We start from the raw sequence: 13,269 nt of genomic DNA on the forward strand, positions 1-13,269 counted from the left end.
TGCAAGAGGGATCCAGAGAGCTTACCGTACCAAGAGTGAACGCCAGGAGCACCTGGCCTTCAAGACCTCTATTGTCGTGGTTCAGCGCAGATATCGAGCTACTGTTGCAGCCAAAAGACAAAGACAACAATATGAACAAATCAGAAGGGCAACGATTGGTCTGCAGGCAGCATTCAGAGGGTTTCAAGTCAGATATAAAGTTGCTCATTGGCAAAAGTCTGCAACTGTGATCCAGTCTGCATTCAGAAAGCACAGAGAGCGAGTCAAGTTCCAGGCTCTGCGTCTGGCGGCCATCATCATCCAGAGACGCTATAGAGCTCATCTTCTCCAACGGCGAGACAGAGAACATTTCCTGAATGTTAGATGTTCTGCTGTCGTCCTGCAGGCGGCGTTCAGAGGCCATCATGCACGGACTCAAATTGCAAAAATGCACAAAGCCGCTACCATCATTCAAGCGAATTTCAGGAGACTCAAACAGCAAACGGCCTTTAAGAGACAACGCTGGGCAGTGACTGTCATACAGCAGAGGTTTATATCCCAGAAACTTAAGGAGATTCAAGCAAAGCGATACCAAGATGTTAGAAGAGCTGTCATCGTTCTTCAGGCTGCATATCGAGGAATGAAGTCCAGACAGAATTTAAGGCAGATGCATCAGGCTGCAAGAGTGATCCAGAGAGCTTACCGTACCAAGAGTGAACGCCAGGAGTACCTGGCCTTCAAGACCTCAGTCGTCTTGGTTCAGCAACGATACCGTGCCATAGTGGCAGCAAGGCAACAAAGACGACAATATGAACAAATGAGAAGAGCGGCCATTGGTCTGCAGGCAGCGTTCAGAGGACTTCAAGTCAGATACAAAGTTGCTCATTGGCAAATGTCTGCAACTGTGATCCAGTCTGCATTCAGAAAGCACAGAGAGCGAGTCAAGTTCCAGGCTCTGCGTCTGGCGGCCATCATCATCCAAAGACACTATAGAGCTCTTCTTCTCCAACGGCGAGACAGAGAGCAATTCCTGAATATGAAACGCTCTGCTGTCGTCCTGCAGGCAGCGTTCAGAGGCCATCATGTCAGGAGCCAAGTGGCGAAGATGCACAAAGCTGCTACCGTCATTCAATCTAACTTCAGGAGACACAAACAGCAAACGGACTATAAGAGACGATGCTGGGCAGTGACTGTCCTACAGCAGAGGTTTAAAGCGCAGAAATATAAAGAGCTTCAGGAAAAGCGTTACCAAGATGTTAGAAGAGCTGTCGTCGTTCTTCAGGCTGCATATCGAGGAATGAAGTCGAGACGAATGATCAGAAAAAGGCGAGAGGCTGCAAGCGTCATTCAGAGCGCTTTTAGGGTCCACCGTGAACGGCAACGGTACCTGAAACTGAAATCATCCGCTCTCACGATTCAGAGGAAATATCGAGCCACTAAAGAAGCCGAAGCGATGAAGAGCAGATACTTGCTGATGAGGAAGGCTGTCATCACTCTCCAGAGATGCTGCCGAGCCTGGAAGGAAAAACGACAGGTAACCATAAACCAAGTTGGGTCTAGATTTTATTATCTGTGAGGAATCTAACCAGATCCTGTGATTTTTACTTTGAATTCCTGCTGGCTGGTTTCAGGCTCTGGAGGCAGCACAGGCAGAGCAGAGACTCCGCTTTACGGCTGCGGTTTTCCTTCACCTCAGCGCCATAAAGATCCAACGAGCCCTAAGAGCACACTGGGCTTTGGAATCGGCAAAAAGACAGATCCAGTCGGTCGTTACCATACAGGTACACCCGCAAACCAGAACCACTGATGTACTGTTGGGTTTGGGAGTGTAGCACCTGACTATGAATGGTTCTCTGGGCTTTTCTCAGCGTTGGGTTAGAGCGAGGCTGCAGAGGAGACGATATCTGGAGGACAGGAGGAAGGTGGTGACGGTCCAGAGAGTGGTCAGGCGTTGGTTAGCACGCCGCCACAAAGCCGCCACCGTCATCCAGGAGGCGACCCGAAAATTCCTCCTCGTCAAGCGACAGAAGAGGGCTGAACGAGGCATCATCAAAGCTCAAGTGAGGAGGCGCTGCTGAAGCTAACGCTGCCTGTGCCATGAGCTAATGCTACCATTAGCATTAGCTAATGCTACCACTAAGTCTACTTATGCTGGCTGACTGCTATATTAGCTCACTTATGGTTTGATTTTTCTCATTTGCTCAAGGTCAAGATTATAGATATGGATTCAAATATGAGATGAGCTAATGGAGTAACATCTGAGGGAATTTTCTTTTAGCTTTTTTGCTAAATTTGAAATTTTTTTAGCATACTTAGCTCCCCATATTTTTTTTTTCTGGATAAATTTTAAAGAGCAAATTTACTTGGCCATTTTGGAAACTTTTAGTTGAATAAAGTTTGACATTTGTGAAGTTTTTTATCGACTGATAAAAACCACCTGCAGACTGATACCCTGCAGGTGGTTTGTTTATATCCATGCTCTTATTTTAAAGTTTAACATTTCCATTTCCTTTTGTTTAGTTTTTTTAAAAAACTTTATAGAGCAAGCAAATACTAAAAAAAATAAAATGACTAAATTACTGTAAAACCAAATTTAAACAGGGTTTCCTTATTGAAAGAATGATCTCAATTCGTCATTGACTTTGGTTTCAGAATGGGTTTTTAACTAGCATTATAGCATTAGCTTCTGCCAAATACCGTTTAGCATTAGCTAAGCTAATGTTTTGATTTTGCTTTAAAGTCTAACATAACTAACTTATTCAGGTAGGGCTGCCCACCTTGGTTATTTTAAAACACTTTTTGTTTTTTTTATGTTTATAAGATTTTTGTAGTCATTGTGGAACCAAAGTGCAACTTTGTTAAATATTTTATGAAAACTGTTAAGATAAAAAATTAAAAGCCCCAAATTAGATGAATTGGTCTAATTTTCTGACCAGAACTTCACGGCCCGGTTGACGCATCAGAGGCTCAAACGGCTCCATCTTGTGTCCCTGCAGGCTCTGTGGAGAGGACACCACTCCCGCATGCTGAGCGACAACCCCAAACTCGCTGAGCTGAGGCACCGCTTGCGCAAAATCTCCACTGAAGTACACGAGGAAGACAAACTCTGCAACAAAACCTCTTCTGCGCTGGAGTATCTCCTCCGATACAAACACTTCTCCTTTATCCTGGAGGCCCTGAAGAACCTCGGTAAGACCTGGACCGGCTTGTTTTCGCTCGCTGCTGTCGGTCGGGTAGTGATGGAAACGTTTTTTACGGTGAGCAGAAGTCGCCACCAGGCTGTCGCCGGAGTGCTGCGAGCGGCTGGTGGGAAGCGGCGCCACCAGTGTCATCTTCACGCTGATACGCAGCTGCAACCGGAGCGGACCCTGCATGGAGGTCATCACCTTCTCCGTCCAGATCCTCCTCAACCTCTCCAAGGTACAACAGACGTCTCCGGTTCATTACATCGATGCTTTTCTGACTATGAATATCTTTAATTTTTATCCAAAAACTCAACCCGTTTACAAGAGCTTGTTGAAATTTACAAACTTAATCTTTCAGGTTTTTTCCCTTAATTTGTTTTTACAAAAACAGGCTCCAGTTGTACTTTTCCTAAAGCCTCCTGTACTGAATCCTTTTTTTGAATTGCGCCCTCTGGTGGAAGATGTTGGTAGTACAGGAAGCAAATGCAAATTAAAGACCAACGAGGCTAAATTAAAGCATTTTATTCTTAAAAAAATCTCTAATAGTCATACAATAAGTAATAATTAAAATATTATAAGCTGTTTTTATTTGTGTATATAAAATAAGCATTACACACTAATAAAAGCGGTTAAAAATGAGTAACGGCAACAAAAACAAAACAAGGAGATATACATTAAAATCCATTATATTTAAAGTGAAAAATAATTTTAAATTATTTAGCTTTTCATAAAAAAATGTGCATGGTTGTTCAACTTGTTGCTATCTGTTTATGATTGTTTGTTTTTTCAAACCTGTCAAAAAAGTGGATCAAATGTTCATATTGGTGCATCCCTAAATAGTCTGAAAGATCAATTCTGATGAACATTTAAAACAGGAACTGGAAGACATTTTAAAATATCCAAAATGAATAAACAAAGCAGAAACAACAAATAATATGAATTATGAAGTCTGTGTAAATAAAAACGCCCTTCAAAAAAAAGGTTCGGTTGGGACCAAAGTGGCAGACTGAAGACTTTTATCATCCTGTTCTTGGTAGAAAGAGGAAAAAATAGAAATTATTGAGCTTGTTTTAATTTGACATGCGATTAATTTATTTATTTCAACTGAGATCGATCAGAGAAGTTGGTTCAAATCTAATTATTAACTCAAATTTGTGTTTCCCCTCAGTACCACCTGACCATAGAGGCGGTGTATTCGGTGGAAAACTCCCTGGAAACGCTGCTGGATTTACTGCAGAAATACCGGGAGAAAGCCGGGGACAAAGTGGCCGAAAAGGGCGGCAGCATCTTCACCAAAGCCTGCTTCCTTCTCGCTCTGCTGCTGCAGGACCAGCGCCGCGCTCAGGTCTGAAGCAGGCAGATAAAACGTCTTTCCCACTACTGCTTACAAAAACATTTAAATTTAATCCATTTCCCCTCAGGAGGTGGTGAAGCTGCCTAAAGTTTTGGACCGAATACGTAGCATCTACCGGCTCACCGTGCGGAAACACAGGATGGACGAAGAGCGCAGCATCACCAGGCAGAGAATCAACGCCTCGATCAACGGGAGCTTCTACGTCCCGCCGACGCCGCGCAAATCCAAACCGCCACCAAAGTAGGCAGCATCTGATCTGTAAAAACCCAAACGGGACTTTTGGTTCTGTGGGAACTAAAATGCTGTTTCCTATAGAGCTAAATTAGTGTCAGAAAGATTCACAAAGTCTACAGTAATATCTGCATGTGTGTAATAAGATCCAGAAGGGTAAAGGAAGATTTGTAAATGTATGACATGATTCACTGTTCTGTACAACACAAGGCAAATCTTACTGTGAATCTTGGGACTAATTTAGCTCCATACTTTTGTGTCGTTCAGGTTTGCACCGGATTGGGTTCTGAGGAAGGACAAACTGAAAGACGTCGTCGATCCCCTCAGGGCGATCCAGATGGTGGCCGAAACGCTCGCCATCGTTTTATAAACAGAAAATATTCAAGAGTCTGTTTTCACAGAAAACCTCATATTTAATGTTTTTGGTTTTGGTTTTTAATCCAATTATTTGTTTGTAAATACTGAATTTGATCTTTTGTGATAATAAAATTGATCTTGTTTAATGTTTTTCCTTTTTCTATCTTTTCTTCCTGTTTCGGGGAACTTAAAAAAAAAAACGCCTAAAAACTCGTCTTTTCAAATCTTCTTACTCTATACTGGAACTTTCTGATGGTTTGTCTTGTTTGTACAGTGTTTTTGTTTTGAAAAGTGCGTTTAAATAAAATGTATTAATACCGAGTCATCTACATACAGTTCTATATGTACAGCTAAATCATCATCTTCACGTTTTGGGTGGAAAAGGGAGGAAAACTAAATCCCAGATGTTGGAATTGGATCTTTTTATGAAGTAAAAGAAAAATATTTCATTTCTGAGAGTATATTTATATGCTCAAATAGATGGCTAAGTTATGTAATGTTCAAAGTAAATGTTTTGGAAAATTAGTTGGTTAGTAGTTATTACTTAGCATATTTTTAGACAGATGTTTTTACAGAAAACTAAAATCTCAGTTTTGGATTTGTTTCCAATGACTAAACACCCTGTCAGTTCTGAGGCTTCGCTGAAACGTAAATATGAATCTGAAAAGCAGTTTTGAGCTTTTTTCAAATTATTAGTTTTCAGATTTTTTATTTTTGAAACTTTTTACCCCAAAACTTTCAGTTTCAAATGATTTTAGTTTCAAGATTTCCTTCAGTGTAGAAACTTTTTCCAGTTCTAAATCATTTTTAGTTTGTTAGCACATTTACTTTTGGCACAGTGATAAATGTGCCATCTGTGTTAGAAAGACACCTTTTATTTTACAAAGGTGTGTTAAACTAGACATTTCACATGATGTGATGCAATAAAGCAACAGGAAAACAAAAATAAACAAATGAGGAAACATGTCAACAGTATCAAGGTTTTTTGTTTTGGTTTAAAAACTTTTTTTCAGTCTCAAAAAAAATTTTTTCATTCAAGTATTTTAAGACTCAGTTTTTATCCTTCTTTTCAATGTCTTTTTTTTTTTTAACAAAACTTTTTCATCCCAATTTTGCTCCATACCACTGCCGATCTACTTAAACAACCACAGGCTAGTTGAGATTAATTGGATTATTCTTCAACTTCACGTTTAGAAAATATAAATAAAGGGATATATTTGAGCTTCACTGCAAAAACAAATCTTACCAAGTATTTTTGGTCATCTTCCTATTACAAATATTAGTCCACTTGAAATCAAAATTAATGAGCTACAACAGCATTTAATTTCCCTGTGGGATTAATAAAGTATTTTTGAATAAGGTAAAATCACAAGTAACTTCAAGATAAGAGCTTGTTTTAAGTCAATATTTGGAAAAAGTACTTGGTCCATTGGCAGATTAATTTCACTTTTAACAAGACATTCAGTCCCATGTCATAAGTTAAATAATCTGGAACAAGTACTTCATCAATATTAAGGAAATATTGACTTAAAACAAGCTCATATCTTGATGAAAGGTGACTTATAACTTAATTTTGTCTTATTTGAATGTAAGATTTAAACTAGGAAATAGACCAACCTGTGGTTTTATGAATTGTACTGTAAATGTTCATTATGTTTAGCAGTTTCCACACCTTTTTCAGCGATTTATAAATATGTTCCGTACAAGTTTTCCTTTAACCACGGATGAAGCGCAAACAACGCTGAACATGCGCTGATTTACTTTCAGCAGGAATATTTAATAACATCAGGCATCAGCAGCATGTTTGGGTCAGTGCGTCAGAAAATACGCATGTTTCAAATGTGAGCAAAAGAAAATCCTTCCAACGCAGACATGGTTAAATACGAGGCAAAAAGATTTCTAATGCACCTTTAAACATGGAACGTAACAAAAAGAAAATCAACACATTTTACAGCCAAACAGTGAATCGGCTTTGATTTAAAAACAAAATAAAAAAAAAAATATATTTCTTGCGATTTGCTCTAATTCTTAGTTTATTTAAACTTATTCGACCTCCTCTAGTCTCTAATAAAAGTATTTTTCCCCAAGTTTTGTGCTTTTGCAGTGCTGAGCACATTTATGCTAATAGCGGAGCTAATCTTTAGCTTAACGCTTTTGCGTTTTTTGCTAATTTTGAAAACATTAAGCAGTAAACAAACTTCCCTTAAATTATTTTTAATGAAAAGATTACAAAGTGCAAATTTAATTGGCTTTTTTGTAAACTTTCAGCTGAATGAAGTTTGAAATCTGTTTTGAAGTTAATCAACTGTTAAGAATTATTAAGTAGATGGACTGTTTTATGCTCTTATTTTGAAGTCTGTTTACGCAGCAATTCCATTTCCGGTCCTCACATTTTATCTTTTTCGCACTAACTTTATTTAAATAAAGACACATAAGGCAGCCAAGTAAATGGAGAGCAGAGAACTAAATATAAAAGTACAGAACATCTTATAGCATTATTTACTATGTAAATTATGTTGTCAAAATTAAATTTGTGTAGCGCAGCTAGCTCTTTAGCTTTTTAGCACCACTGTTCCTCAGGTTCAAGAAACGTCATTTTTCAGATTTAATCTGACTCAAAGACATACACTTCAAACTCCATATGCATTTTGCATTAATTTTGCATTTTTATCTTTTGACTCTCAAAAGAGAAATACAAGGTTTGAATGAGACATTTAAGCAACTTCTTATGTGAAATATGTCGACATTCTGATAAAAAAGACCTTAATGCCCATAAACTGTTTACAACAAAACTATCTGTAGCATTAAGTCACACAACCAAACCAGTGACAGGTACAGAATACAGACTGTTATCTGCACCTGATTCAGAGTATTCTCCTGTTTTCAGCCAATAATTGATTAACGCCTTGCATTGCAAAAACACATAATCTTACCAAGAATTTTTAGTCTAATTTTTACTGCATATGCTTTAGTACACTTGAAATAAGACAAAACTAACTTACACGAAAGATATAGGAGCTTGTTTTAAGTTAATTCCCTCATTTTGATGAAAAAGGACCAGCTCCATTGGCAGATAAATTGGGGGAAAATGTCTTGCTATAAGTAAAATAATCTGCCAATGGAACTAGAACTTATTTTTAATCAATATTGAGTAATTATTAACCTACAACAAGCTGTCATTTCTTGTTGAAATGTTAGTTTTTTCAAATGTAGTAAGATATTTACACTAGAAACTGAAACAAAATTACTTGGAAATGTTTGTTTCTGCAGTAAACAAGCCTGGACATTATATTCACCCTGTTTGCTTTTTTAGACTTTGGCTCCTTTTATGCTGATGACAGTATTATACATTTTCTGCACATAATTTAAAAAACAACATTTTTTCCATGTTAAGTGGAATAATCTGCCTCTATAACTAGTACTTTTTCAATCAATATTAAGGAACTATTCATTTAAAACAAGCTCCCATTTCTTGCTGAAAAATTTGTTTTTTTTTTCAAGTGCAGATATTTACAGTAAAAACTAGATAAAAAAAAACTTGGTAAGATTTTTGCAGTGTAATGGGAACAAATGACCCAGATATTTTACAATAAAATTAGGTGTATAGCTTTAAGGCAGGCAACGCAAACAAAACACAGACAGGTACAGAGTAAAGGCTCAGTTTTGTGCTCATGGTTCAGCTAATAAATAATATCTGCTAGTCCTGCTGCCATGGGGATTTGTGCAGTTTCTCTCTGCTTCCCTGCAGCAAACGTCATCGGTGAATTTCAAGTCTGGTACAGGAAGTCTGAGCTGAACGCCGGGAACCGGACGGAGGCGGGCAGCTGTGTGATGATGTTGGCGTTGCACATCAGCTGAGCAAACACGTGGTTCTCCTTGGTGGTTTCGGGGAACCGCGGCGGGTCGCTGTGAGGCGACGGCGGGGAGGCGCTGACGGGGCTGTCGCACCGCCCGGACCGGCTGAGCAGACGGCGGAACAGGGAGCGCCGCAGCAGGATGTAGATCCAGGGATCCAGGATGGGATTCAGGGAGGCGATCCGGATCGCCCGCAGGTCCGCCTTCTGGTCGCTCTGGAAACGGTTGGCGAAAATACGGATCTGAAACGCAAGAACAGATTGGTGAGGAGTTTAATCACGCCCAGCTTAAAAATGCTTTATTAATCCCAAAGTGAAATTAAATGTTGTTGTAAGTCAATAATTCAAAGAGAGTAAAGAGTAAAGATCTCCTGTAGCAGTCTGTATCACAGCGAATCTGAAGAAGCCTCTGACTGAAGACACTGTTTTGCCAAAACACCCAGTCAGTCTCATGAAGAGGATGTTGTCCATAATTTTCTTGTTTTTATAAAGAAATCATCATCACAGTCATAAATAAATGCATAATTTTACGTTTTTTTTTAATCATGTAAAATATCTACAGCAGTGTGCGGATAGCTTTAAGGGGAGAAAGCTTTATAGTCAGAATTCTGATGTTTCTAGAAAAAAACTTGGAAATTTCTGAGTTTGAAAAGTCAAAACATTTCACCTTTTGAAACTCTTCTAGAAAATTCATGATCTTATTCTCAAATTAGATTTTTTTTTCTCGCAAATTTCAAACTTTTGGAGCACAGAATTTTATTGTTTTTTAAATAAAATTTTAGATTAAAACACAAAATTTCTGTCTCATAAATTTTTCACTTTTCAAGTTTTGCATAACTTTTCTGCAAATGTTCGACTTTTAAAGCTCAGAAGTATTAAAAAAATTCTAGAAAATGTCTAGGAAAAACTTTCTAAAATTTTCTATTAGGAAAAAATATCTAAGAAATTTTTATGTTAATCTCAAAACTTTTGTAGAAAGAAACCTGGACATTTCTGTGTTTGAAAAGGAAAAATTTTGGTAGAAAAAGAAACGGATGTTTTGAAATTAATCCTAGACATTTTCTAGAAAAACCTTTGAATTCCCTTTTGTTTCAAAAGTCTAAACGTTTTTGCATTTTGAAACTCACAAATTTCCAAGTTTTTTCTACAAAATTTCTCTAAAAAACTTGAACCCGCACACCACCAAGTTAAATTTTTTTCACAAACTTCTGACATTTGAAACTAAAATTTAAAAGTTTTATCCAGAAAATCTTTGAGATTAATCTAAAAATTTCAGATTTTTTATTGCAAATTTACAAGTCCTTGATGCTGGAAATGTACTTTTTTTTCTAGAAAATTTCAGATCTCAGCATTTCTGAAATGGACTCATTTTTTCTATAATGACCCCGATACGTCATTGTCAGTTTGTTTTGGTTTGTTGTGACAAACAAACGGAGGTGACTGCAAGCAGTCTGATTTTTGTTCCGCTCTTGGATTATTTGATCCAAACGTGGTTCAGTCTGAGGTCCGTTTAATTAATAAAAGTCAGATCCAGTGCGATCCATTTGCTGTTTCCTGGTCTACTCACCACTAACGGGGCCGAACAGGCCAGAACCACCGCGGAGGTCATCACCAGCACCGTCATCATCTGCGTCTCCGCGGCCGAGGACAGCGCCCTCCACCTCTGCCTGACGCTGGCTCTGGTTGCGGGCCGGTGCGCGGTTCTGCGGCGCATCAGCAGCAGCGTCCCGCACACCGCCAGGTTCAGCACGATGGTTCCGAGGATCAACATCAGGCTCACGACCCCGTACAGCACGGAGTACGTGGCGGCCAGAGGCTCCGAGGTCTTCCAGTCAATGAAGCACCAGGTGCCGGACGGCTGCAGCTCGCTCCTGGACACCCCCATCATGGGGAGGCAGCAGAACAAAATGTGGCTGATGTAGATGAAGAGCAGGAACTTCTGGGCCGAGCGGCGGTTCACCCCCCAGCGCTGGTACCGGTAGGGCCAGCAGATGGCCAGGTACCGCTCCGCCGCCATGGCGCCGATGATGCTGAGTCCAGTCAGGCCGAAAAACAGCAGCAGGAAGGAGTCAAACTCGCAGACTTTGGGGTCCAGCAGCACCTGGTGGCCCAGGTAGTTGGCGATGGTGAACGGGCTGGCCATGCAGGTGCCCAGCAGGTCCGTCACCGCCAGGCCGCGCACCAGCGAGAAGAAAGCGGACGACTTCTTCTCCTGCCGGGACACGGAGAGCACCAGGATGGCGATCAGATTCCCGATGGCTCCGCAGGCGAACATGAAGATCGGCAGCGCGATTTCAGTCGAGTTGCCTGACCGCTGCTGGCGCAGCGACTCGTTGACGGGCGCGGACCCGTGCGTAAAGTTCGGAGTCTCCATAACCAAAAAGGGCCAGAAGCTGCCGGGGATCTGGGAGCGCATTTCCTCTTTTCCTCCCGGAGGATGAAGCTCTGCGGAGTCCGAGCCGCTCTGCTGTCCAGTAATCCGCAAAGGGAGCGCTAATATCGGAGCTGAGACAGCGGGATGTCCCGGATGTTGGGGTTGCGCCAACCAACAGCCTGACGCGCATGATGGATGGGAAAAGTCTTTCCGCTCCAACTTTCATCACGGACGTGTGGTATTTAGAGTCGGGTTTTCTGACAGACGCAATATTTCTCTATTCACACAGAAGGAAATTTAGAGGAACTTTAATCTGGGTCAAAGACCTGCAGCCCTTTCTACCCAGAGAGGAATTTTTACCCTCAGCCCAGGAGAATAAAACTCATTTAGGTTGTTTCACAGCCTAAATGTTGTGAAGACATTAGACTATCCGGTCCAGTTCTACCAGGCCTGATGATCTGAAGGTCTGACAGAAAAACATCTCAAAATGTGAGTTTTGTCTAGCAAATTTTTGACTTTTGAAACTGAAATTTCCCCCGAAAAACTTCAAGATAATTTCTAAGATTAATTTCAAGATTTTCTAGAAAAACCTTGAAATGACATTGTTTCAGAAGTTGAATTTCCATGTTGTTTTCTGGAAAATTAAAACCTGTTTAATCCCAATTCTTTCCCAACAAATTAACTGCATGCATTTCAATCCTTGGACCTCCCTAACAAATGATATTTATGAATTATTACATTTTATGTTGGTTATGTTAGTGAAAATGTAGGTTTTATTCTCGGCAACACTTGTTGCCTGTGGGATTAAACGGGTCTCTAAATTTCATATTTTTTCTGAAAATTTTGGACTTTTGAAACTAAAAAATGGCCATGTGTTTTATTTAGAACATTTCTGAGATGAATTTCAATATTTCTGTTTTTTCTCCCCTTTTTGTATTGTTTTCCACAATGACCCTGTGGGCTGTTGTATCTATTAGCATCCAAGTGATCAGGATTTAAATTTAAAGCAAACCAACCCCATCTGAACCTTCTCGTGTTCAAGTTTGGATGTTTTCATGCTACTTCTTTTCTCTCCAGTTCCTTTTAAAGAATCATCCTGGAAGTTTTATCGATGTAAACATTTCTCTACATGCTTCTTCTTGTGTTTGATGTTTCCAAAATGCAGAACAAAGCGCTCGGATTTGAAAAGTTCCTGACTGTAAACGGTCGTCAGGAACATCAGGGGATCTGCGGCGGGGACATTCGGGACGTCAGCATGTTCAGGTTCTGGTACCGTCAGACATTCATTACAGCTGGACTTGTGTTTACACTGAGCAGCAGCGGAGAGGGGATCTCTGTCTGCAGCCGACCTTAAAAGACAAAGCAAAACACCAGAGTGATGCCAGGGCTGGGAAACTCCAAACTGACTGGAATATTGTTCTGTTCGCTATGAATCATGGGAGTTTATAGCTCTCTTTAATGGCTGAAGGTAGCCTGTGTTTCTGAAGTCCATTATCTGTGCCTGCGGTGTGACTAACCAGCCGAGAATAACATCTTGGCCTGTCCCTAAAAGTAAATTAGTAAAATATGTTCCTGGCTGTAAACATGTCTGAAGGAACCAAAACACCAAGTACAGATGTTTCGTTTGGGTCTTGTTGTTTATGGCAAAAATATACAGAAATAAGTGGCCACCTGGGTTTAGCTAAGCGAGTAGGTATGGGGACTGTTTGCAACGCCACACTGTAAGAAACTAACAGCAACAATTAGGTTTATTTAGGCTGGCACAGAGAAATAAAATATGGGGGTTCATTTTCAGACATATTTTCACGTACATTTATAAATATCAGAGTTTCAAACTAAATATTTAATTCACAGCTAAATATTTAGTTTACAAACTAAATATTACAAGCTAAATACTTAGTTTAAAAGCAAAATATCTAGCTCTGAATTTAATAT

At 39.9% G+C, this 13,269-nt stretch overlaps 3 protein-coding genes across 3 annotated transcripts in view; 2 read left to right on the forward strand and 1 right to left on the reverse strand.

Moving 5' to 3' along the window:
* aspm (assembly factor for spindle microtubules) overlaps positions 1 to 5,425 on the forward strand; it is a 24,307-nt gene extending 18,882 nt beyond the window's left edge. The window contains exons 20-27 of the mRNA XM_016662177.1: positions 654 to 1,513; positions 1,611 to 1,760; positions 1,848 to 2,039; positions 2,976 to 3,168; positions 3,245 to 3,399; positions 4,333 to 4,509; positions 4,586 to 4,758; positions 5,017 to 5,425. Of these exons, the coding sequence (XP_016517663.1) occupies positions 654 to 1,513; positions 1,611 to 1,760; positions 1,848 to 2,039; positions 2,976 to 3,168; positions 3,245 to 3,399; positions 4,333 to 4,509; positions 4,586 to 4,758; positions 5,017 to 5,119 (2,003 nt within the window). The 3' untranslated portion in view covers positions 5,120 to 5,425. The remainder of the gene's footprint in view (positions 1 to 653; positions 1,514 to 1,610; positions 1,761 to 1,847; positions 2,040 to 2,975; positions 3,169 to 3,244; positions 3,400 to 4,332; positions 4,510 to 4,585; positions 4,759 to 5,016) is intronic.
* Positions 5,426 to 8,654: 3,229 nt separating this feature from the next.
* LOC103153780 (prostaglandin E2 receptor EP4 subtype-like) lies at positions 8,655 to 11,796 on the reverse strand. The gene is made up of 2 exons (XM_007574809.2): positions 10,528 to 11,796; positions 8,655 to 9,203 (listed from the first exon to the last, which is right to left on the reverse strand). Exons 1-2 carry the CDS (start codon positions 11,374 to 11,376, stop codon positions 8,874 to 8,876), a joined length of 1,179 nt encoding a protein of 392 aa, XP_007574871.1. The 5' UTR covers positions 11,377 to 11,796; the 3' UTR covers positions 8,655 to 8,873.
* LOC103153757 (vegetative cell wall protein gp1-like) overlaps positions 9,116 to 13,269 on the forward strand; it is a 32,144-nt gene continuing 27,990 nt past the window's right edge. Inside the window, exons 1-2 of the mRNA XM_016662163.1 lie at positions 9,116 to 9,224; positions 12,500 to 12,597. The gene's annotated coding sequence lies outside the window, so the exon portion shown is untranslated. The remainder of the gene's footprint in view (positions 9,225 to 12,499; positions 12,598 to 13,269) is intronic.

The sequence above is a fragment of the Poecilia formosa genome, unplaced genomic scaffold (genome assembly GCF_000485575.1).
Source record: "Poecilia formosa unplaced genomic scaffold, Poecilia_formosa-5.1.2 Scaffold361, whole genome shotgun sequence".
NCBI lineage: Eukaryota > Metazoa > Chordata > Actinopteri > Cyprinodontiformes > Poeciliidae > Poecilia > Poecilia formosa.